This window comes from Schistocerca cancellata, chromosome 1 (assembly GCF_023864275.1).
Source record: "Schistocerca cancellata isolate TAMUIC-IGC-003103 chromosome 1, iqSchCanc2.1, whole genome shotgun sequence".
In the NCBI taxonomy this organism is placed as follows: Eukaryota; Metazoa; Arthropoda; class Insecta; order Orthoptera; family Acrididae; genus Schistocerca; species Schistocerca cancellata.
This window is the reverse complement of record NC_064626.1, coordinates 870,719,240-870,746,750: the sequence shown is the minus strand read 5'-3', so window position 1 is coordinate 870,746,750 and position 27,511 is coordinate 870,719,240. Positions and strand designations below refer to the sequence as shown.

General features: G+C 37.4%; 1 protein-coding gene across 3 annotated transcripts in view; it reads right to left on the bottom strand.

Moving 5' to 3' along the window:
• The window catches only part of LOC126162545 (glutamate dehydrogenase, mitochondrial-like), a 69,070-nt gene that overhangs the window by 21,772 nt on the left and 19,787 nt on the right, over positions 1-27,511 (bottom strand). For all 3 annotated transcript variants that reach the window (XM_049919138.1, XM_049919146.1, XM_049919129.1), the window contains one exon: positions 1,021-1,163. In XM_049919138.1, the coding sequence (XP_049775095.1) occupies positions 1,021-1,163 (143 nt within the window). The remainder of the gene's footprint in view (positions 1-1,020; positions 1,164-27,511) is intronic.

Here is a 27,511-nt window from a genome sequence, read left to right as displayed (position 1 = left end):
TAAGAAAAGTTTGTATTATCTTTGTAGGCCAATCTGAAGATGCCTTAAATAAGGCGAAACATGATTTTGGCGCACTATAAAACAATAAGGCTTGTTTTGCAACCCATATAGTTTCTCATTTCAAAACATATAACTGATTACTGTAATAAATCATCCCATTATGAATTGGAAAAAGTTCAATGTATTATTCACTTCCTCAATTTGTGAAGCTCTTTCTCTTGAACACACCATCCAATCTTTGTGAAATAGTAATTATTTGAGTTATCCATTTTGCTTGGTGAACTCTGCAGCTGATCCCATCATCAGATGGTAGAGTTGATTGCTTTGCAAGTTTTACATTTCTGTCCTAAGGTAATGTTATCATCTGACAATGGACTCAGGCCTGAAACTAGTAATGGTATACCAAAATAATTTCAAGAAAACTTGTGGGAGCAGCACTTTACCATCCACCACCCCTACCCTGCTATCTCTTCCCCTACCTGCCTAGCCTCCTCCTTACCCCCACCATCCAGTTGCTCCCATCACGTGCAGCTGCTCGTAGTGTGGCCGCAACAGCAGCCAGAGACTATGGTCATGTGTGTGTTGTGTTATGTTTGCACTAGTATGTGTGCGTGTGGGGGGGGGGGGAGGGGGGGTGTTCTCTCTCCTATGAAGGCCTTGTTGGCCACAAGCTCATTTTCAGACAGTCTTTTTGTTGTGCCTATCCGAAACTCAGCATCTCTGCTACAAGGCGAGTAACAATTACCGCTTTCATGATATAGTTTCTATACTTTTCTGTACTCTTTCTGTCCATGTTCCCAATTTTGTTTTTGTAGCTAGCAGAGATCTCCAGTATTACACTTAGTTTCAGCTGTTATGTCAACTGGTGAGTACCACAGTGTCAAGACAAGATAAAAGAAAAAAGGAAATCACTAACATACGAAAAATAGACATACAGTACCATAATCTGTGAACATCCACAACTACTAACAGATACGAGTGACTACATTAGAAGGCAGAGTAAACTCTCAAGTTACTCACAACACCAGCTCGTTCTATTGTGTATCTCAAGCCAGCATCAACTATATCCTTCTCAGAAGGTTCACACAGTCTTTTCCTGAATGTTTCTGTTGGATTTATCTCACAGTCAATCTTACATTTTCTTAAAGACAGCTCTACTGACTCTGTAAAAAGATATAAGACAACTGTGTTTATTTTTAGAAATAATACCTGATGTAAGGTTATGTTTTCCACACACAAACAAACAACAATGATGACTACAACAACTAAATTTCTATGATACATGTATACAAAAAGCAGCATTAGTGACTTTGTGGAATGCAATGACCAAATGTTAACAATGGTGTTGACTAACTTCATTTAATTAATAGCACAAAGTAAAAGTCCACAATAAAAGATTCAAAAGCAACTATTCATATGTCTAGAGATAAATTATGGAAAGAGTATCAAGACGAGGGTTACCACTTTATCAAACATATTTCTACAGGTCTCTTAGTCATGTTTCCACTTAAAACAAAGGGGAGAAAAAATACGGAAGTGTGAAATGGAAAGAACATACAGGGTGTTTCAAAAATGACCCGTATATTTGAAACGGCAATAAAAACTAAACGAGCAGCGATAGAAATACACCATTTGTTGCAATATGCTTGGGACAACAGTACATTTTCAGGTGGACAAACTTTCAAAATTACAGTAGTTACAATTTTCAACAACAGATGGCGCTGCAAGTGATGTGAAAGATATAGAAGACAACACAGTCTGTGGGTGCGCCATTCTGTACGTCGTCTTTCTGCTGTAAGCGTGTGCTGTTCACAAAGTGCAAGTGTGCCGTAGACAACATGGTTTATTCCTTAGAACAGAGGATTTTTCTGGTGTTGGAATTCCACTGCCTAGAACACAGTGTTGTTGCAACAAGGCGAAGTTTTCAACGGAGGTTTAATCTAACCAAAGGACCGAAAAGCGATACAATAAAGGATCTGTTTGAAAAATTTCAACGGACTGGGAACATGACGGATGAACATGCTGGAAAGGTAGGGCGACCGCGTACGGCAACCACAGAGGGCAACGCGCAGCTAGTGCAGCAGGTGATCCAACAGCGGCCTCGGGTTTCCGTTTGCTGTGTTGCAGCTGCGGTCCAAATGACGCCAACGTCCACGTATCGTCTCATGCGCCAGAGTTTACATCTCTAACCATACAAAATTCAAATGCGGCAACCCCTCAGCGCCGCTACCATTGCTGCACGAGAGACATTCGCTAACGATATAGTGCACAGGATTGATGACGGCGATATGCATGTGGGCAGCATTTGGTTTACTGATGAAGCGTATTTTTACCTGGACGGCTTCGTCAATAAACAGAACTGGTGCATATGGGGAACCGAAAAGCCCCATGTTGCAGTCCCATCATCCCTGCATCCTCAAAAAGTACTGGTCTGGGCCGCCATTTCTTCCAAAGGAATCATTGGCCCATTTTTCAGATCCGAAACGATTACTGCATCACGTTATCTGGACATTCTTCGTGAATTTGTGGCGGTACAAACTGCCTTAGATGACACTGCGAACACCTCGTGGTTTATGCAAGATGGTGCCCGGCCACATTGCACGGCCGACGTCTTTAATTTCCTGAATGAATATTTCGATGATCGTGTGATTGCTTTGGGCTATCTGAAACATACAGGAGGCGGCATGGATTGGCCTCCCTATTCACCAGACATGAACCCCTGTGACTTCTTTCTGTGGGGACACTTGAAAGACCAGGTGTACCGCCAGAATCCAGAAACAATTGAACAGCTGAAGCAGTACATCTCATCTGCATGTGAAGCCATTCCGCCAGACACGTAGTCAAAGGTTTCGGGTAATTTCATTCAGAGACTACGCCATATTATTGCTACGCATGGTGGATATGTGGAAAATATCGTACTATAGAGTTTCCCAGACCGCAGCGCCATCTGTTGTTGAAAATTGTAACTACTGTAATTTCGAAAGTTTGTCTGCCTGAAAATGTACTGTTGTCCCAAGCATATTGCAACAAACGGTGTATTTCTATCGCTGCTCGTTTAGTTTTTATTGCCGTTTCAAATATACCGGTCATTTTTGAAACACCCTGTATATGTAAATTAAAATACCCCATGCTAGCAACACAGCATTAAATTTAATTCAGAGGAAAGATCATAAATAAGAGCCAGAATTTCATTAATAGCAGTATTAGTGTCATCAAAAAGTGAAAAAATGTGTACCACAAATAAAAAGATAAAATCAATCAAATATAATCTAGTACATTAATAAAACTGAGACAGATAAACAATTCAGTGATTATTTTATGAAAGTAAGAACAAACATTGTACCACCTGCTATACACAAGCATTTCATTTTCTTCAAATATGTGTTGGTACTCACACAAAAATAAAAAATCAAAGATAATTAAATAACAGTGGTATTTTTCATGAGTGTTTCTAGCAGAATTCTAAAATTTCATTCTGTCTTGCACTATTTTAATAAACAATTAATGGGTCAAGGCATATCTCCTAACAAACTTAGGATGTCATCCATTAAACTGAAAACTGGCTAATTACATTTAATTATTAACCCACTTCTTCCAATCTTTTTTAAAAAAAAATTGAAAATTTGAACACAGGAACATACTTATTCATTTTTCTCATGGCAGAACTTGGTACATGGCTCTCAACTCAACATTTTCATGTATTCATCAAAAGAATGCAACAAATGTTCTCACACATAAAATCATAAAGCTAAATAACTAAAAGTATTTTGCCTGGATAGCTCTGTTAGGAACAGCGTAGGCCATGAAAGGGAAGCTTCCAGGTTTTATTTCCTGTCTGCACATAGTATTGATCTGTCAATAAGTTTCAAAAATCATCCTCTTGGTATTTTCTATGTCCCACCTCAGGTCTTTGACAGTATGGAGCATAAATAAAAATAAAGTGAGTTTGCTCCTCTTCTTAAACTGCATGAAAGACCAGTCTTACAGAATTTATGTTTTCTGCTGACACAAATAAGCTAATCCATGGCACAAACACAGTCATACCAGAAAACTGTACAGATGATAACTGAGCAGACATACAACTGGTTCACAGGGGATATCTGAAGTCTTAAGCTCATCAAGACTTTTATTATGCAACGTCCAACAAGCAAAAGTAGCTTACTAAGAATAGGTATTACCAATTAAAGACCAAGAGTAAAACTGCTTATAGAAATCCTTTGAGATGAGACAGATAATGTGCGTAAGTGATTTGATGAAATTTTATGGGGAAATTTGAGTCCAAGAAAATGATCTGTTTTATGATAGACATTGTCACTCAGGCATCATAAAGTAAAATGTCATGTATGTGAATGTGTTTTATAAAGTCATAATGAATATTATATTCATTAATCAACCAAGTTCACAATTATGAAACTCAGAATAGGAAAATTCTGCATGGGGAAGTATTTATTTATGTGCTTATTCATCCAGGCATCCAGATCATAGGATTTGTCGTCACGATACAATGGAAATAAATACCGTAACACAAATATACACACATATATAACATATAAAGATGTTTTTTTATGGGGAAAGGATAGGTAGTTGACTGTGGTAATCTTGAAGGATCCATGCTGACATTTCCCTGAAATGATTTGGCAAAATGATGTAGAATCAAAATGAGGATGGCCAGACAGAGGAAACTTACCCCCCAAATTTGTGTTCAGTGCACTATTTCTCTCAGTTTGGCCTTTTTGTACAATGTTCTTTCAATTATACACAATTTTCTCAATGCAACTTATAATATAACATCAGCTTTGCATTGTTTCTTCACACCTCTTTATTCAGTCACTGCACACACTATGGACACCCACTATTTTCTCCAGGATCACAAAAATACTGTTATGTTCCTCGCACTCCCTTCAGTCTGTCCAGAAAACTAATGAATCTAGGCCCATAAATATGCTACTATGCCACATGCACATCCCCATGACCTTCCTTCAGTCCTTCTGGAGAACTGTGTAAATGTACTGACTGCTATCATGAGTGAGATCTTGAGCTCAGGACAGTGCCAAACATTAGTTTCTTTAATATACATCTCATCACGTGACTGAAGACATTACATTACGATCATATATTGTGATGTGAAAGGGTGTGTCCCCTTTCATTATTAACCACTACTCTGAGTTCACTAAGTAATCTTTAGTTGTGTAGTGTACATTACTTATGAAATGTGTTTTAACTATCATTTTAAATAGATTCATTTTAGTAATCTTTTTCATTTGCTTGGGCAATTTAATACACAATTTTATTCCCTCATGGGAATACATTTTTGAATTACTTGTTTGTTTTTCCTTGTTGGAGTCCAAACTGGCTCTTGTTCCATGATTATATATAAACTATTAATGAGTCCCCAATATGTACAACAGATTGTTGGATAGATTCACTTAATGCAGGCAGGACACCTAGTTTTTCAAATAATTCCTTATAACGAGCCTGACTAGCACTTTATGTTAGTATTCTTACGGCCCATTTCTGCAGTTAGAAAATTGGGTCTTCGAACCCAAGAAAATAATCCCGTGGCTACAAACTGATTGTACATAGGAATGGTATGTCACCATAAGACATTGATATTGCAAACTGACAATCCCAAGAGCCTGTGTGTGTGTGTGTGTGTGTGTGTGTGTGTGTGTGTGTGTGTGTGTGTGTGTATGTGTCAGAGGCTGAGAGATAATACACACAAATGTGTTTCCATCTTTGAACTGATCATGTCCAATGGTGTAATGGTGTAAATGAAACACAGAAGCAAAAGTCTTTCATGAAACCACATTAAAGAGATATTTGTGTTCCAATGTTAGGCTTGTTATTGATAATTGTCATAAAATTACAGTAAGTAAAATGTGTAACACAATACTTGTTAATACACTAAAGATGGCAGTCTTAGTAAACAGTCCACTGAAAAGTGTAAAAAGTATTGTTATTATTATTTTTTTATTAAAACTGTAACAGCAAAAGGGTCCCAGGAATCTTTCAACTTTTATTTTCACCAAACTTATTGACTTTTCCTCATTTCTTCTGCTCGTGCCATTCGTGTACTGCCATTTTCTGTATTTCCATGAGTTCAGGATTTTTTCATGAAGTATACACAGAAGTTTTTTGGGTCAACAACTAATGCCTCAAATGATGTAAAATAACTTTATAGTTCCCAGAAGGTAGGAGACGAGATACTGGCAGAAGTGAAGCTGTGAGGACGGGGCGTGAGTCGTGCTTGGGTAGCTTAGTTGGTAGAGCACTTGCCCGTGAAAGGCAAAGGTCCCGTGTTTGAGTCTCAGTCCAGCACACAGTTTTAATGTGTCCGAAGTTTCAACTTTATAGTTGTATTTTGTCTGTAGCTCTTGTTATTCATCTCATAAGTGAGGGTTTCTATTTGTCCTATAACAGGCATTCCAGTGTTGTCTTATTACAGAAGAGACACTGTGTGTTTGGAGAACTCACATATTAGATTAGAAAGTGGATTATCAGATTCATGTGGTGAGTTTCTGCCAGAGAAAACTGACACTCATCAATAGATGAGTGCCAATCTCAATTCTTTCCAGAACAGTCTCAGGATTCAACTGTTGCAACAGTGAAGATGGCTGTGGAACAGAATGGAAGGTCACTGACATGCTGTTGCCTGGAGGGAGGAAAGCTTTGAATGTCCTGAAGGTGAGAGGACGATCCTTTGCACATGCCTACCACCAATTGGATGACTGTATCATCAGTGCTTGTGAGTTATTTTTGATTAATTGATGCTGCATATTATGTAAAACAATCAAATTCTTGGATGAAATAAAAACAGAAAAACAGCTCTTGGACCAAATCACTGTAGCAACTGGAAACAATGATTGGAGTCATGTATTCAAGAGGTGCTTCTTGTGGCACAGGTATTCACTTGGGTGACTTTTGCTCATGTTCTTGAGGCCCTAATTTTATTGGGGATTAAATGACACTGGAAAGATTTTGCAAACTTAGAAAAGTTTGTCCAAAACTGCCTACACTCCTACTACCATGGTGGAAATATTAGTGATGAGCAGTTACCTCCAAGCAAACCAAAGTGCAGCTTTACCCAGTTTATGCCAACAAACCTGACAAACGGAGACAGCTTCAGATGTGGCATCCAAGTAGATTTGCAATGGCTTAAAGTATCTTGATTAAAATGAATTCCAACCAGACGGCCACTATAGGGAGAGTATTTTGTTCCTTGCCTCCTTGAGTCGTTTCTAAACCATGGAAACATAATGACAACAAACAAGTCCTTTGCATCCCTTCAGCTTGCCAAGAAACTCCAATAGAAGAAAATAACTTTAGCAGGAACAATGAACATGATTTTCCCAAATCTCCTCAACTACCTAGAAAACAATTATGACTTACATTCCACCATCATCTTGAAGGATAATGATAAGCCAGAGTGGAGCCAGACAGTGTACAAATGGAAGGAGAATAAGAATGTCATTATTCACAGCACACTACTTTCTGAGTTAGGAGTGAGTGAAGAGGGAAAGAAGAAACCTGAAACTGTTACCTTTTAGAATGATTCAAAGTATGATGAGGAAATTGTTGATCAAATGATTCATAAGTATTCAACTAAGGTTGCTTGGAGGAGATGGTTGATGCAGGCCTTACAGTATCCTGGATGTGACAGCAATAAATATGTGGATCATCTGCAATTAAATAACCAAAAATAATCTGAAAGGAAGGCAACTAATAAATGAACACATTAACAGGAAAAAATAAAGAGTGAACCAAAAGCAAGCAAGCTAACTGACTGAAGTTGCAGCTGTAGAACCAGACAAGTAAAAGAAGTGTCAAACTGTGTGTGCAAAGGAAAGAAGACCAACACCCTCTAGGAGAAATGCAAAAAAGCCATCTGCATGAAATGTATATGAAAAGCACCAATGTAATTTCAAAGTTCAAAACAAAGTGAAATAATGATGAAATGTCAGGAACTTTAGAAATAGCTCACATTTGCGGATATCCTTTCATTCTATCCATCTTATCTCAGACTCAATCTGGCTCTATACTAATGTACAATCTGAGTCCTCTATATTTCCCTTCATCTTCCTTCATCTGTCCTCAAACATGGTAGGTCTCTCAGTCTCGGTTTTGATTGGCCTGCCCCATTGTGATGAAGCAAGCTGGGATATTTTTTACTTCCCCTCTGCCTTCTACCTCCTTAATATTAACTTTTTCACTTTTAACTACCATTATCATATGTGAGTATAATCTGCATTTTCAAAAAAGAGAAAGGTTGGCCCTCAGCTTTAAAGAATATAACACCAGATCTAATTTTGTGCTTGGTTTTATGTAATTGATTTTCTAATTTATTTTGATTATTCCTAGTTAGTATCTTTTGTTATAGGGTGAAATCAGTAATTGTTTTCTAACTTCAATTCTATTGTTGACATATATATATATATATATATATATATATATATATATATATATATATATAAATAGAAGGAAACATTCCACGAAGGAAAAATATATCTAAAAACAAAGATGATGAGACTTACCAAATGAAAGTGCTGGCAGGTAGACAGACACACAAACGAACACAAACATACACACAAAATTCAAGCTTTCGCAACAAACTGTTGCCTCATCAGGAAAGAGGGAAGGAGAGGGAAAGACGAAAGGATGTGGGTTTTAAGGGAGAGGGTAAGGAGTCATCCCAGTCCCGGGAGTGGAAAGACTTACCTTAGGGGGAAAAAAGGAGGAAAAAAGGACGGGTATACACTCGCGCACACACACACATATCCATCCACACATATACAGACACAAGCAGACATATTCCTTTTTTCCCCCTAAGGTAAGTCTTTCCGCTCCCGGGACTGAGATGACTCCTTACCCTCTCCCTTAAAACCCACATCCTTTCGTCTTTCCCTCTCCTTCCCTCTTTCCTGATGAGGCAACAGTTTGTTGCGAAAGCTTGAATTTTGTGTGTATGTTTGTGTTCGTTTGTGTGTCTGACGACCTGCCAGCACTTTCATTTGGTAAGTCACATCATCTTTGTTTTTATATATATATATATATATATATATATATATATATATATATATATATATATATATATATATAAACAAAAATGATGTGACTTACCAAATGAAGGTGCTGGCAGGTCGACAGACACACAAACGAACACCAACATACACACAAAATTCAGGTTTTCGCAACAAACTGTTGCCTCATCAAGAAAGAGGGAAGGCGAGGGATAGACGAAAGGATGTGGGCTTTAAGGGAAAGGGTAAGAAGTCATTCCAGTCCCAGGAGCGGAAAGACTTACCTTAGGGGGAAAAAAGGACAGGTATACACTCGCACACACACACACACATATCCATCCACACATATACAGGCACAAGTAGACATATACAGAGGCCTCTGTATATGTCTGCTTGTGCCTGTATAAGACAACACTGGAATGCCTGTTACAGGACAAATAGAAACCCTCACTTATGAGATGAATAACAAGAGCTACAGACAAAATACAACTATAAAGTTGAAACTTCGGACACATTAAAACTGTGTGCTGGACTGAGACTCAAACACGGGACCTTTGCCTTTCACGGGCAAGTGCTCTGCCAACTAAGCTACCCAAGCACGACTCACGCCCCGTCCTCACAGCTCCACTTCTGCCAGTATCTCGTCTCCTACCTTCTGGGAACTATAAAGTTATTTTACATCATTTGAGGCATTAGTTGTTGACCCAAAAAACTTCTGTGTATACTTCATGAAAAAATCCTGAACTCATGGAAATACAGAAAATGGCAGTACACGAATGGCACGAGCAGAAGAAATGAGGAAAAGTCAATAAGTTTGGTGAAAATAAAAGTTGAAAGATTCCTGGGACCCTTTTGCTGTTACAGTTTTAATAAAAAAATAATAATAACAATACTTTTTACACTTTTCAGTGGACTGTTTACTAAGACTGCCATCTTTAGTGTATTAACAAGTATTGTGTTACACATTTTACTTACTGTAATTTTATGACAATTATCAATAACAAGCCTAACATTGGAACACAAATATCTCTTTAATGTGGTTTCATGAAAGACTTTTGCTTCTGTGTTTCATTTACACCATTACACCATTGGACATGATCAGTTCAAAGAAGGAAACACATTTGTGTGTATTATCTCTCAGCCTCTGACACACACACACACACACACACACACACACACACACACACACACACACAGGCTCTTGGGATTGTCAGTTTGCAATATCAATGTCTTATGGTGACATACCATTCCTATGTACAATCAGTTTGTAGCCACGGGATTATTTTCTTGGGTTCGAAGACCCAATTTTCTAACTGCAGAAATGGGCCGTAAGAATAACATAAAGTGCTAGTCAGGCTCGTTATAAGGAATTATTTGAAAAACTAGGTGTCCTGCCTGCATTAAGTGAATCTATCCAACAATCTGTTGTACATATTGGGGACTCATTAATAGTTTATATATAATCATGGAACAAGAGCCAGTTTGGACTCCAACAAGGAAAAACAAACAAGTAATTCAAAAATGTATTCCCATGAGGGAATAAAATTGTGTATTAAATTGCCCAAGCAAATGAAAAAGATTACTAAAATGAATCTATTTAAAATGATAGTTAAAACACATTTCATAAGTAATGTACACTACACAACTAAAGATTACTTAGTGAACTCAGAGTAGTGGTTAATAATGAAAGGGGACACACCTTTTCACATCACAATACATGATCGTAATGTAATGTCTTCAGTCATGTGATGAGATGTATATTAAAGAAACTAATGTTTTGGCACTGTCCTGAGCTCAAGATCTCACTCATGATAGCAGTCAGTACATTTACACAGTTCTCCAGAAGGACTGAAGGAAGGTCATGGGGATGTGCATGTGGCATAGTAGCATATTTATGGGCCTAGATTCATTAGTTTTCTGGACAGACTGAAGTGAGTGCGAGGAACATAACAGTATTTTTGTGATCCTGGAGAAAATAGTGGGTGTCCATAGTGTGTGCAGTGATTGAATAAAGAGGTGTGAAGAAACAATGCAAAGCTGATGTTATATTATAAGTTGCATTGAGAAAATTGTGTATAATTGAAAGAACATTGTACAAAAAGGCCAAACTGAGAGAAATAGTGCACTGAACACAAATTTGGGGGGTAAGTTTCCTCTGTCTGGCCATCCTCATTTTGATTCTACATCATTTTGCCAAATCATTTCAGGGAAATGTCAGCATGGATCCTTCAAGATTACCACAGTCAACTACCTATCCTTTCCCCATAAAAAACATCTTTATATGTTATATATGTGTGTATATTTGTGTTACGGTATTTATTTCCATTGTATCGTGACGACAAATCCTATGATCTTGATGCCTGGATGAATAAGCACATAAATAAATACTTCCCCATGCAGAGGCCTCTGTATATGTCTGCTTGTGCCTGTATATGTGTGGATGGATATGTGTGTGTGTGTGCGCGAGTGTATACCCATCCTTTTTTCCCCCTAAGGTAAGTCTTTCCGCTCCCGGGATTGGAATGACTCCTTACCCTCTCCCTTAAAACCCAAATCCTTTCGTCTTTCCCTCTCCTTCCCTCTTTCCTGACGAGGCAACCGTTGGTTGCAAAAGCTAGAATTTTGTCTGTATGTTTGTGTTTGTATGTGTGTGTATCGACGTGCCAGTGCTTTCGTTTGGTAAGTCAAATCATCATTGTTTTTAGATATATTTTTTCCCACGTGGAATGTTTTGTTATATATATATATATATATATATATATATATATATATATATATATATATATATATATAATATAAATTCTATAATAATTATAAACATTTGGAAGAACAGCTAATAGTATTCTTAAAGGATTTGTCTGGCTCTATTCAAAAACATATCATCAAAGCCAGCTCTTATTTAAATCCAAAGTAATTAACAATTTTGTCAAAAGTATTGTTTGTGTAACAATATTTGTTAATTTCATGATTTAAACAAATAATTCGGCCAAATCCTCTTAGTAGAAGAAACTGTTAAAAAGAACCAATTTTTTGATGTATTCAGTTAATTTAATGAGTTAAGTTTTAATTGTAATTTCTGTAAATTAAACACTGAACAACATATAGTTTCAGCACCTATTATTGTGAGGATGTATAAGGGCCCAATTTTTGGTCCCAAGATAGTCAGTCCACCGTCAAGTTTCAGACAAGATACCTGTATTGGTTATAACAACAACAACGCATCAACTTCACTGTAAAGTAAGTGTAACACAATCAGGCTGTGTGTTAAAACAATGACAGTGTCTGTTCCGTATGTACCTGATTATTCTGAAAGAACTGAGAATTATGTAGTTATGTCTTTTACTGCTAACAGATATTCAACAGTAGACTATTGTAGCAGTATGTGGATGTTTGCGTGCAACCTGTTAATGAGTTAAACAAGAGTGCACTGGCCATATAACTGTGTATTACTGGGGGGTTGTGAACAGTGAAAGTAAAGAACTGTGAAACACAACTGTGCATCTATCGGCTACATCATTTACAGTAGACAGTACTTCACTTCCACCACCTATTTTTTCAGCCAGTATCACAATGAAGTATGTTGACACAGTACAATCAACAAAGAAATAAAGCAGGAGAACATCACATTTGGTACCCTGCGGGTGAGGACTATTGTACATAGCCACAATAAACTAGGACTTGCGAACTTTAAGCAGTGAACTCAAGAAGGTGCAGCAGCCAGTCAGCACTTGGATGCTATGGAAGCAGCCATTGAGCATAGGAGCAGCCAATCAGCACAGCTGACTGGGATAAACAATATGCCTTGACAAGAGAATTACAACTTGCAGATGATGGATCTAGATGACAACCGCAGAGCAGCAGCAGAGGAGTGATTAAAAACAAGGTAATTCATTGCAAAAGCCATTCCATATTAAGTGATACATAATTAGTGGCCCTAACAAACAAGACAGTGTGACTGAGAACAAAGCAGTTGAAGGTAAGTTGTTAAATGAACAGAAAGACATTAGTGGGACTGGTTCTGTAGAATATAGTATTATAAATCAAACATGAATGTAACTTTGAACGACGGGCATGAAAGTCCTATTGCAGATGGAATGATAAAAGTGTCATATAAGTTATATGGTGATGTGAGCCAAATGGATGAAAATGATACTGAAGTGGATGAAATCATTAAGATTAAGGTGGAGGAACCTAGTAGGGAAAATCAGTGATGGTAAAAGTTTATGGCAGACCAAGAAGTGGAAGCGATGTTAATGCAAATTATGAGTAGCTTGAGTAATATGAGTATGAAAGAAGACATTAGTAACATGAAAAATGACATTCGCAGGGTGGAAAAGAAAACTGATAGCATGAGAACTGACATGTTTAGCTTAAAGGGTGAACTGAAGAGAGAAATTAAAAGGGAGATTAAGGTAGTCAGCTCTAATCTTTTAGAAGTAAATAAAAAGTTTGAGGCGGTAGTTAAAGATTGTGATAATACTAATGACAAATTAATATTATTGAGTAGTAAATGTCTGGAAGAGAGAAAGGAGCTGTGTGATGACAATAGTAGGAAGGTGGAGGCTTCCGAGAAATTTTGTGCTGAAAGCAGAGTTAAATTCGAGAACCAAATTGATCACACTAAAAATGATTCAGAAACTGAGGTAGAAACCAAGTGTGCAATAGTGATAGAAGAAAAACTGGTAAAAGTAAATGCAAATATAGATTCAGAATTGACTAAAATAGAGAAAAAGTTGGAAGTGGTACAAAATCTAAATCACACAGAAAGGGAAAGTTGGCCTGATTCTGACAGCAGTTGTAATGATAGCAATGATGAATCCAGTAATAATGAGGATGACGTATTTTATTTTATAATTGATAATTATGGCAATGTGTTAAGTAAAGAAAGAATAAAGGAGGATAATGTTAGGCCTAATGAAGAGTTAGAGTTTGAAAGTGGTAATGAGGAAGAGAACTATGCTATCTGTCATTTCACTGTATCTGATAATTTGATAAGCAGGATGATAGTTTTTCCAGCGAAAGGATTAATGAGGATTTATTGTATGAAGATCACATGGTAAGTAAAAAGGAAGGGTGGCACCCTGTAATAACAGCAAGTGTGTGAGGGATACATGTTAAGTGTTTACTGGATAGTGGTAGTGATTTGAACAGTGTTTCACAGGCATTTTTTGAATCTGTTAAGAACCCAGATGGTATAGTAGTGATGCATGTTTCTGGAATAAAAATTGTTGCTGATACTGGTAAGCTATCAAAGAGTGTGAAACAAGGGGTACTATTAACTGTGGATTGGAAAGACATCTGTTGGGATACAATTTCTTGGTGATTCAAAAACTCAGCATTGATGTACTATTTGGAACTAATTTATTGTGCAATTAGCATGTAGGGGGTTCTACATTCTGTGTTGGATTCATTATGTAGCAATAATGCTTACCCCAGCTGTATCATTTTTCATGTTTCCTGAGGTACTCATACTCTTCTCCTATCCTACCTGTAGTTTATAAATGAATAACTTTGACTTTCATGTGATTTTGTACAGCAGGATACTTAAGTATAGAAATATTTTTGAAAAAGTTTCTCTAGTGTTATCTACATATATTATGTTGTGTTAGTTATAAGTAATGGAGTCATAAGAGGATGGAAGAAAGTAAATTGGTACCATGATTAAAGAATTTCTGTCAAACAAAGAGGTTAGGTAAACAGATAATGAAAGGTGTGAGCATATCTGAAAACTATAATTAACATCTGAAGTAATCAGCTCATGAGCGCACCAGCAGAGGCAATGTGCAGAAAAAATCCATATTGAATTCTAGGTACTAATATTAATTTTGGTATAGTAGAAATGCTTGTGTTTGGTGCAATCAGTATATGTGAGACAACTACCAGTTGTCTGCAGTAATGTGTGTGGGAAGAATAAGCAAGATTTGTATGTATATCACACTTCTAGCTAGAATTTCATGTATATAAATAATAGTTTTTATGAGTGATAATTTTGCCTGATCGGTAATGAGAGTAAGTTTGCCTTAGCATAAGGATCTGTTACTCTGGAGTGTCTTTTAGTAGAGTCAATTTTGCATTAGATAAGCAGAGAAGGTGTTTATTTATTAGAGAATGAAACAATAATGAAATAATAAAATAATGAATAATGTTAGGGTCTTAATGGTTAGGGAGCCTGTCTCTGCAGTAGGGATATTTTTTGAGAATGCACTTCTCTAGCTAACGAGGTATGAAAGGTAAGTAAAATAATGGAGCTTGTAATCTCCCCATGGAAAATTACCCTCTACCATGCACCAATTAATCATTGTCAATCAAAACCATCCACATTTATTTACTTTGGAAAAGTATCTGATCTGATTTTCTAATAACATATGCGACGACAGCTCGTCGACGCCAAAGTATTTTCTAGTACGTTTATTCTTTGGAATAACAGAGATACATGTATGTATTCTCCATGGTTGTTAGACGGGTAACTAGGACAGCTTCGGAAGTATCTGTTGAAAGATTGACGGGTTTCTAAAAGAGACATATTTGCTTTTCTTCTCGCTAAAGCGAGCTATTAACATTTGTGCCACTAGCGGGTGATTTGAAGAGAGAGAGAGAGACTGTAAACGGAAGGAATTAAGACTTGGAATCAACAGAAATCTGGACATGTAATGGAGATGGATTGAATATACAATTTCCTTCATAAATAAGGTTTGTGACCCTTTTATTCTGGAGTGAATGAACGAATGAGTTCTTTGTCTGAATCACTGATGATCGCGTTGGCCCTGTAATTAGGGGGGAAGTTTCAGCTGTGTCGAAGAGAGGCTGCAATCACCGAGTCTTGGTTAAATCGTCCAAAAAGGCTTCGTACACATCTAGAATTCGAAATCTTTCGTAAAAGGAACGAATTGTTCAAACGATTGATTTTCCCAACTGAATGCAGCACTTAACAAGAATAATAAATGTAAAGATCTCTTACAACAAGCCAGCCGCTGAATACTAAGACGAAGGGCTCCACCAGAGATTCTATTTGGCTGATTTCACGTAATGAAATATTATATCAAAAACTGTACATAGATAAAGGAGAGAGAGAGAGAGAGAGAGAGAGCGAATGAAAATTAGAGAAAATACTAATAATCCTCCATTAGTCTAACTTTTCGCCTGTCTTATCACGGATCAGCCTAAAGACAAAACGGGAGGCCCTTACTTTACTGTATAGATGTATGTGTGAAAGTGAAGGGACCTTAAAGGCAACAGATACACGTCTATACCGACAAGACATTACACAAAGTTAGTGACAAGCTGCATGCATTTATCATTCAGCATCTATTCTCCTTACATTAATACATTATAATGGCCAATCCATGACAGGACACATTTTTGGACGCTGCTAAAATAATTTTGTTCTCTGTTTCATGTGAACTACGACGAGCTAACTTAACTGACGCTTGGAAAAGTGAGGAAATACTCGCAGTAAAATTAAGTGGATCTACAAATAAGAACACAAGACAACACACTGGGCGCAGAGAAAAGGCCAGATCTATAATTTTATTATTAAAGCTTGCTAGTATGGATGAAGTATACGCTTTTCTGTTCAGTATTATTGGATATTTGAACACTGATTAATTGTGTTCATGCTAGATGTAGTTTGATTGACCTGCCCCAGTTGCATTTATTTGTATAAGTACAGTAAGAAAGTAGCCACAGAAGTACTCTTGTGTGAACGGAGTTACATATAGTGACAGTAGAAGGTATATATATATATATTGACAGTAGAACATTTATATGGTTTTAACTAGGGCAAAATATATATATATATATATATATATATATATATATATATATATATTGACAGTAGAACATTTATATGGTTTTAACTAGGGCAATGTTTAGGATGAGTCAAGAGCAGAGCATAGCAGCACGCAACAGCCTTCAGCTGTTAGCACTGATAATAATGATGCAGTAAGAAGTCTTGTAGAACCGATCGCTACAGATAGCGCAATAGAACGCCCTGTAGACACGGCTGGAGATGTAACAGCAAGTACACAACATGGATTAGATCCATTGGTAATTATCATGAGACAGATGCAGATGATAACCGAGAGCATGAATAATATGAAAACCGACATTAACGCGAAATTAGCCTCAGTTACTGAAGGGCAGGAAAATTTGAAAACCGACATTAACGCGAAATTAGCCTCAGTTACTGAAGGGCAAAATGATTTGAATACAAAATTAGCCTCAGTTACTGAAGGGCAGGAAAATTTGAAAACCGACATTAACGCGAAGTTAGCCTCAGTTAATGAAGGGCAAAATGATTTGAACGCGAAATTAGCCTCAGTTACGGAAGGGCAGGAAAATCTGAAAACTGAGATTAAGCAGCAGTTACAAGACAGTTTTTCCAAATTAGAGCAGCGGATAGAGGCGAAGACCAAGGAACTCAAAGATCAGGCCGAGGAGATGGAACGAAAATTAACGGCACAAATAGAATTGGTGAAAGCTCAATGTGAGGAATCTACTCACCGCGTACGTGTAGAAATGAAGGAGTATGTGGCTATTAAGATAGATACTGTATGGGAACAGGTGGAAATTGTTCCGCAATTAGTACAAAAGCAAGACGCCATGTCATGTGCAATTGCGCAACTTCCTGAATTGGCACGTATGCAGACTAACCTAAAGGAAAGTGTTGAGCATCTGACAGAGCGTCAGGACGTTATAGACCACCAAATTAACGTATTAATGGGTAATTTATCCAAAATCACATTAGAAAACAAAAGGCTAATGTGTGAAAACGTTGAGCAAAATGTTAAGGCAACATTCCAGAGTTTATCTGGCAAACAGGAAGAAAATTGGTTTGCGAAAGGACTTGAGGAGGTGCGACAGCAGTTAGGTGCTGATTTCGAGCATTGGAAACAAACGATAGAAGAGTCGATGCGCGCTTCACAACAAAGCTCAGAACAAATGAATACAGGCCAGCAGCAGAAGTTGGCAGCGACTATAGAGCCAGTTACTGCACATTCGCACACGACGCCGACTTGTGAAAGTAACTCAAACATTAAATTGCCACGAGCTAGTTGTTCGCGTGAATTCTTATCTAACGGAGATTATGAAAGCCTTTGCCATGCCGAAGAAAAAATGATAAAGCATGGGCAATTCCAGATTTTTAACCCTGACAAAAGGGGGGTCCATCCAATTGTTTTTATTCGAAGTTTCAGAGGAGTGCTACCCAGAAAATGGTCGGAGTGGCAGAAGATCAGTTTTGTTACAGGATATATACAAGGTTCGGGGGCGATCTGGGCCTCGGACATGACGTCTGTTTGCTCAACATATGACGATTTTGAGAAGGCGTTTTTAGCAAAGTTCTGGTCAGAAGGGGTATAGGAACGCCTAAGGCAGGAGGTGCTCTACCCAGAGCCTTTCTCCTTTTCGAAAGGAAGCCTTAGAAAGTATTTCAAAAAATATATAAATAATACTGGGACACACCTATGCCCTTGCCAGACATAATAAACATACTTAAGGCAAGACTACCAACTAGCATCCGGAATCAATTGATTTACGGCAACGATAAAGACTTGGAGTCGTTCCTCACTACGTTAGACCATATAGATATTATCGAAGAGAACAACCAGAAAGCCCGTAATAACATATTCCAATATAGGGAGATAGAACCTCCGCCAAACGGTAGGCAAGGGAATGAACAGAGATCGTTAAATAATGGAGAAACCCCTCAAAATCTCAATAGTAATCCCGGCAATAGTCTTGCGAGGGGCTATACAAGGAACAACAGGAATGGGAAAAGATACAATCCCGTGTGGGGGAACGAAAGGAATTTCAGACCCCAAGCCTGGAATAATAACAATAATAGAAAGTGGAATCAACCGGGGGGAATGAATTCAAATAACCAATATCAGTGGGGATGGGCATCTGCGAATCAACCGGTAATTACCGAAGTGACGGATGATGTCAACCAGCAAACAAATCAAAATCCAACAAACTTGTAAGGACCCACTCGTGCCCCGGAGGAGCGGTCAACAATTGGTTGAGGGGCAACAGCATATGTGTACCCATGCTAACGTATAATGATGGACGATTACTGGCAGATGAACTGACCGAGGACTTAGAACCACAAGATGAGGATAAGGAACAGGTGGCAGTAGCCGCAGTGCAAGTCATTTTGGAGACCGTACCTATAGTGGCGGTTTTAGAGACAGCTGCAACCACAAATGTTATTTCGGAGGCTCTATTCAACAAGATCAGAAATATAAGACGAGTACCAAATTTTCCAGTTCAAAATTGCAGAATAATAGGCGCCGTTGGGGCTCGATCGGCTAATGTAAAAGTGCAGTCACTACTTGGTGTAGAAGTCGGAAATGTAGCAATATTATTCACATTCCTTGTTGTGAAAAATTTGGTGGTAGATTGCATTATCGGAGTCGACAGCCTACGTCAATACGGATGCAGAATAGATTTTAAAACAGGAAAAATTTGGTTGAATGTTAATAAACAAGAAATTGAGTTGGAGTTGTTGAAAAAAGAAAGCCTTACGAGAAAATATAATAGTGGGATCAGTGTGCAAGTAATCAGGACGGCACAAAATTCGAAAGAGTACGTAATTAATGAGTTCCAAGTCAAAGAAGATTTTGGTCAATTAGTATGTGAAAAGTTAAGTGAATCCGACTGCATTATAGAAGATCAGAGGAAGCAGCTCAATGAATTATTATTAACGTATGAAAACGTGTTTGATGAAAGGCCAGGAGTTATTAAGGGATACATATGCCACCTCTACGTTAAGCCGCACGAAACGTATTGTAGAAATTTCTATCCTGTTCCCTGGAGGTTAAAGGCTCAAGTTCAAAAGGAAATAGATCGCATGTTGAAATGGGGTTTGATCGAACCCTCTACAAGCCCATACTGCTCCCCATTGTTGGTCGTGCCAAAAGCAAATGGGACTGTTAGACTGGTACTCGACGCCAGAGAAATAAATAAACTCATAATTCCAGTAAGGACACATCCGGAAAACATAGACGAACTTATACAACGGTTCCAGGATGTCCAATATTTGACGAGCATTGATTTGCGGAGCTCTTATTGGCAAGTCAAGCTGGATGAGTCATCAAGGAAATATACGGCTTTCATTTATTCTGGAAGAAGTTACCAATTTACTGTAGTTCCTTTCGGACTCAACATTAGTGCTGGAATCTTTATAGCAGCTCTAGATTATGCACTAGGCCCAGAACTAAGAAGCAGGATAACAGTGTTTGTTGATGATTTGCTTATTGCATCGAAAACTTGGGAGGAGCATATTACCTTACTGAGCCGGGTGTTGGACGTGTTCAAAACCATGGGAATAACTGCTAACCTAGAGAAATCCCATTTTGCAGTAAACAGAATCAAGTTCCTGGGGCATATAATTGACGCAAAGGGAATTTTACCAACCAAGGAGAAGCTAATTGCGATTAGTAAGTTTCCAACACCCAGAAATAGGAGGCAATTAAAAGGGTTTATGGGTCTTGCCTCATTTTTTCGAAGATTCATAACAAATCAGGCCATGAACGCAGCAGCTCTAAATAGTCTGCTGAAGAAGGATGTGCCCTGGCTCTGGACATTAGAGTGTCAAGAAGCATTCGAAGAAATAAAGAAGCAATTAGTAAATGCACCGCTTTTGTACCATCCGGACATGCAAGAAGAATTTTACTTGTCAACGGATTCGTCGAATGTGGGTATTGGAGCGTGCCTTTTCCAAGTACGCAAGATAAATGGACAACTCACCTTCTGTCCTATTGCGTTTGCTAGTCGTGTTTTGTCCAACTGTGAACGAACTTACACGACGCCAGAATTAGAGGCTCTTGCGGTCGTCTGGGGGTTTAAAAAATTTCATTATTATCTATATGGATCAAAGATTATCGTATATTGCGATCATCAATCATTAACGTTTTTACAAACGTGTAAACTGTTACACCCCAGACTGGCTAGATGGACTCTCGCTCTGCAACAATACCAATTTAAGATCGTACATGTCTCAGGACAGCAAAACATTATTGCTGACGCTCTATCAAGGTCACCGCACGGTTTGACCAAAGAGATTGAAGTAAATAATAACTCAGAATTCCCTGTATTGCTGCTGCAGGAAAATCCATTTAAGACATACTATGACAATTTGTGTGCGCATATGGCACAGTTACAGAAAAGAGATGCTCAATGGGGAAGTGTCATTCAAAGGTTACAACAGCAACCTTTGGATCAGATGGCAAATTATTACAAGCTGGTAAATGGCGTATTATTTTTCCACTGTGGAAGTCCAAACAAAGTCCGTTGGTGTGTTTATATACCTGGGGCGCAAATAGAGAAACTCGTATGGTTCACCCATTTAACCTGGAGACATTTCGGTGCGACAAAATGTGCAGACAAGATAAGTGGGTACTGTTATTTTCCCAACATAAAGCGCAGAGTGCATGAGGTCTTGAAGAAATGCATAATCTGTCAAAAAACAAAGCCGGATTCAAAAGGGAGTAAGCACCCATTATGCTCTATATTAGTCCAAGAACCAAAAGAATTAATTTTGTGCGATCTGTGTGGACCGTTACCTATTTCAAGAGGTGGTGTTAGATATGTGTTGGCATTTCTCGATGTGTGTACGAAATACGTAAAGCTATACCCGATAAAGGCGGCTACAGCCAAAGTAATTGTATTAAGATTGACAAGGGATTATCTTCCACATGTTGGTACACCTAAAGCAATCATAACAGACAATGCTAAGATATTCACGGGACTCCGATGGAAACAGGCTTTGTCTCAAGTCGTTGTGAAACACATACTAACATCATTTTACCACCCACAAGGCAATTTGGTTGAAAGAATTTTTAGAGAGTTCAATCGATTTATGAGGACATATTGCCATAATAAGCAGACTGCGTGGGCAAATTATGTGGAAGAGTTTGAGCAGATATACAACAACATGCCCCACTTCTCCACTGGATATACACCTCATGAATTGATGTTCGAGGCAAAAGAAGAAAACTTCTGGACTGAACATATGCCCAAAACTCAGGAAACTGAGATGCCTTGGGAAGAAAAAATAAGACAAGCCATCATAAATATGACGAAAAAGGCTGATCAGAGAAAACAACAATATGACAAATTAATCAAGAGGGTACAGGCGTACCATGTCGGAGAGAAGGTATTAGTCAAAAGACATACCAAATCATCCTTAATAAAGAAGAGTATAAAGAAATGGGAGTTATTATATACTGGCCCATACATCATTCTGCAAATTCCGAACCCTGGGGCTTATCTGTTAGCATACCCGGGATCTAACAAGATTAAAGGGTTATTTTCCCATAACGCCTTGAAAAAATTTAATGAAGATTAGAAGGTAGAGAGGAATGGTGTTGCGAGTGACAGAGATGAACACTCGTAAAAACATAACAATAAACTGTGTGTGTGTAGTGTTAGAAAACTTTAAACTGAAATAATTCATCAGTGACACAGATTATAGAAATAGTGACTAACTATTACTATCGAGTGCTGCAAAGAAGATAGTGGAGATAGGCTTCACCTGTGTTTGGGTAAACATGGAACTTTAGCATTGCTAATGTCATCAAGATTTATAAAGGATCTGACTGACCTTCAAGAAGAATGAAATGTTTCCCGCAAATGATGCTGCATAATCAAAAGAGGTTCCTAGTGAATGTTCATATTTAATTTCAAGTGCACGCTTAGATGTGTAAACGTGTGAAGGGATGCGTTTAGGCAGTGAATCATGAGTGACGGTTAACGCCGCAAAGATAATTTCCCGCGCAAAACAGTTGACGTCGGCGCGAGAGTTAGAATAGATATGGACGACATAGATATGCTTTGTAAGAGACTCGCATCAAACGCGAGGGTAAACTGATTGATGTTGAACTTTGAAAAAAAAAAAGTGTTATAATTAGACGTTAAGAGTTCTTGATTTATTGTTGAATGTTAAAAGAAAGTAATATTCATAGAATTAGTAGTTATTTAATGGGTCTTGTTCGTTTTGGAATTTTGTTTGAAAAATCCATTTCCATATGTGTGCATGTATGAACGCCGGATGAATCAGAGAATAAATGAAAGAAGTGAATCCGCATTCCTCAATGCTAATAACTTTTACATTACAGCAATCAAGCGGAGAAATATATGTATTTAGGATAAAAATTTTTTGAGTATAGATAAATTATATGACTTTTCAAGGAAATGATGGATTACGTCTTTGTATAAAATGAACCACACTTTCCATTATTCGAGGATTTGAATCCAAAATCTACTGTAAGTTGCATGAATCTTTTAAATTACGAAGAATAAATCATTGACAGAAATGTGTCAGAATTTTTGGACTTATAAGCACAAGTGGGGATGCAAAGTCCAAAAGAATATTCAAACTAGAGTAAATATGATGATGTTTTTGGCAACAGCATTAGTCAATGGCTAAATGGAAAACTTACGTCAATGGCTAAATTCCTTGCAGTACATCGTAAGAAAGGGATGCATGAAGCCATAGGGATTTTGTTTTCAAAAAGGAGAATCTTGGACGGTGCAACCTGACCAGTTCTTTTACAGGAAGAGTTTCCCTTTCGGTCATTGCTAATTCTTTTGGAATGAATGTTGCATGTGAATTCGGGTATCCCTGTCCCTTCTACTCTTCCCATTGTGGGCCACGTAGAAGACCGACTACAAATGTGGACGTCGGGGACATGCAAGATCCAGGGGAGTTTCACCACCGCAACGGGGACATGCAAGATCCGGGGAAGTTTCAGCACTGCAAGATATTGTCCTAGGAACAAGATTGTAAAACGAAAACTCACGTTATTTATTGTAAAATGTTTTTTTTGCTAGTGGCACAAATCACTCTTCTCCAAATCATTATAAATCGATCCCTATCTTTCCTTTAGAGATCAATTTCAAAATTATCTTTTTTCTTCTGTAGGCTTTCCTATTTTCTATGTACCGTAGGCTGGGGGTCTAGGCTTAAGAGGTTTTCCAAGGTTTCCCTGCTTAAGAAAGTTCCTGAATGGGTAGACCCTGATAACAGTTTCATGAAAGATCATTTTCCTTGGTTGTGCACAGCACACATAACACCTTGATGCACGTAAAAGCAATACAGCCGTGGTACCTGTCTCTTCATTTCTTCTGTTTTCAATATTTCTTTTCTTCGTCTGTCTTAAACAAAGTTTTTTTTTCAGTCGGAGGACTGACAATCATCACTTCCGGGTTATCCACACTAATAGATAGCTCGCGAAGTGTGTTCGGTAAATCAAAATTAAGCTCACAAACTTCGCTCGCTGCGAGGGGTATTGTAATCTCCCCACAGAAAATTACCCTCTACCATGCACCAATTAATCATTGTCAATCAAAACCATCCACATTTATTTACTTTGGAAAAGTATCTGATCTGATTTTCTAGTAACATATGCGGCGACAGCTCGTCGATGCCAAAGTATTTTCTAGTACGTTTATTCTTTGGAATAACAGAGATACATTTATGTATTCTCCATGGTTGTTAGACGGGTAACTAGGACAGCTTCGGAAGTATCTGTTGAAAGATTGACGGGTTTCTAAAAGAGACATATTTGCTTTTCTTCTCGCTAAAGCGAGCTATTAACATTTGTGCCACTAGCGGGTGATTTGAAGAGAGAGAGAGACTGTAAACGGAAGGAATTAAGACTTGGAATCAACAGAAATCTGGACATGCAATGGAGATGGATTGAATATACAATTTCCTTCATAAATAAGGTTTGTGACCCTTTTATTCTGGAGTGAATGAATGAATGAGTTCTTTGTCTGAATCATTGATGATCGCATTGGCCCTGTAATTAGTGGGGAAGTTTCAGCTGTGTCGAAGAGAGCCTGCAATCACCGAGTCTTGGTTAAATCATCCAAAAAGGCTTCGTACACATCTGGAATTCAAAATCTTTCGTAAAAGGAACGAATTGTTCAAACGATTGATTTTCCCAACTGAATGCAGCACTTAACAAGAATAATAAATGTAAAGATCTCTTACAGCAAGCCAGCCGCTGAATACTAAGACGAAGGGCTCCACCAGAGATTCTATTTGGCTGATTTCACGTAATGAAATATTATATCAAAAACTGTACATAGATAAAGGAGAGAGAGAGAGAGAGAGAGAGAGAGAGAGAGAGAGCGAATGAAAATTAGAGAAAATACTAATAATCCTCCATTAGTCTAACTTTTCGCCTGTCTTATCACGGATCAGCCTAAAGACATAATGGGAGGCCCTTACTTTACTGTATAGATGTATGTGTGAAAGTGAAGGGATCTTAAAGGCAACAGATACACGTCTATACAGACAAGACATTACACAACGTTAGTGACAAGCTGCATGCATTCATCATTCAGCATCTATTCTCCTTACATTAATACATTATAAGCTGACAGACATGATTGGTTAATGAAAAAGATAACTGTATACATGCAAATGTGCTGTAACTGTAGTGATGATCTAAAATTTGAACTAGGAAATGTTGTGTACTGTGTACATTGTGCAATTCATGTCACTACAGCTGGGAATGAGAGTTTAACAGAAAGAGTAAAATTTTAGATAGGTAAAAATCACATAATTGGATCTATAGGTTATCTAAAAACTTCTATTGGTTTCCTGAAGAATTATGAGGTTAAAGTGGTAATACTGGAATGAAGAACAATAAGTTTTCTGATTAATTGATAAATGTGGTACCAGAGTGATGTGAATACTCAGACTCAATTATTTGGTAACATTTTATGATTTGGTGAGGATTTAATTTTCTGGTTGAATGAGAGTGGTGCTCAGAGTTGAGTAGAGAAGTGGGGCAATGATTTGGTACAACTTCCATCCCCTTAATTATGATTTGAGTAGTAATTAAGTTATGTGATGGTGACTAAATTTTTTTTTCATAATGTAATGATTAGTAAATCTATGCTATTGCACATTTTCAGTTTTTGCTATTTTGCAAATGGGAAAAAGACCCAAGTCTTTCAGGTATAACCAGTTTAAGACAGTTATGACCTAGAGTAATGTTTTGCAGTGTAATGTGCACTTGATTTTAAATTTTTACTAGTCCCCACCTTTTGTACTACAGTCAGTTTTAGTGCTAATTATTGTAATGTTGTGAGAACTATGCAATGTATGTATTTATGAAGTAATAGCTATCAATTTTCACATGAAACGTTTTTTCTTACATTTATTTAGCTTAGACTTAGTTAGAAGTAAAAGTAAGTGTACTAAAGTAGGGTGTTTTGTGTGATTTTTCCAAGTACTGTGGCAAAGGAGAGCCACCTCCAAGGGAACTGCTAGCAGGACATTTCCTTACTAATTGCCACTAGGACCTGTTGAAGACGTGGGAAATTTGGTGAGAAAATGTGTAAAAGCTCATTCAAAAAGTGAAAGTGCTTGTGAAAATTACAAAACACTAAGCAAGTGAAATTTTCTGTCAAAAATGAACTGCAATGTGCAGTGTCATTTAAGTTTTTGCTACCCATGAAGATTAATTTTTTGTTGAGGAGGACAGGACTTCTATAAAATAAGATATATCTTTAAATGTAATCTTTTTTTACCCAAAAAGGACATCACTTAGGATGAAGGTGCCTAATTTTCATTATAACTTGTGGATTTTTGTGGCATTGTACAATACACTGTATGTAAATATGTTGTATGGGGTTTTTCATATGGCCAGTTCATATAAACATAAATTTGAAAAAAACAAATATACTGTAGTTTTGATAAGATTTCTTATGTAATATTTTTTGTGTAGATTTTTAACTCACTGTGGTCATTGAATTACCCAGTTAGCTATTTGCAATATCTATCTGGTCAATCCAATGAGAGGATGATGTGATGAAGCAAGCTGGGATATTTTTTGCTTCCCTCTTGTTATGCCACCTGCCTCCTTAAAATTCATTTTTTCACTTTTAACTAACTAACATTAACATACGTAAGTATAATCTGCATTTTCAAGAAAGAAGAGAAAGATTGGCCCTCAGTTTTAAAGAATATAACACCAGATCTAACTTTGTACTTAGTTTTATGTATGTAATTGATTTATAAACAAATATAAATTCTATAATAATTATAAACATTTGGGGGAACAAATAATAATATTCTTAAAGAATCTATCTGGCTTTATTTGAAAACATGTTAGCAATGCCAGCTCTTATTTAATTACAAAGTAATTAACAGTTTTGTAAAAAGTATTGTTTGCATAATGATGTTTGGTAATTTCATAATTTAAACAAATTTGGCCTAACTCTTTTTGTAAAAGAAACTGTTAAAGAGAATCAATTTTTTGATGCAGTGTAGTTTCAGCATCTATTATTGTGTGGATATATAAGGGCCCAATTTTTGGTCCTGAGACAGTCAGTCTGTGGCCGAGTTTCAGACGAACCTGTGTTGGTTAGAACAACACTGCATCAACTTAACTGTGAAATAAATGTAACACAATTAGGTCATGTGTTAAAACAATGACAGCGTCAGTTCCATACATACCTGATTATTCCAAAAGAAT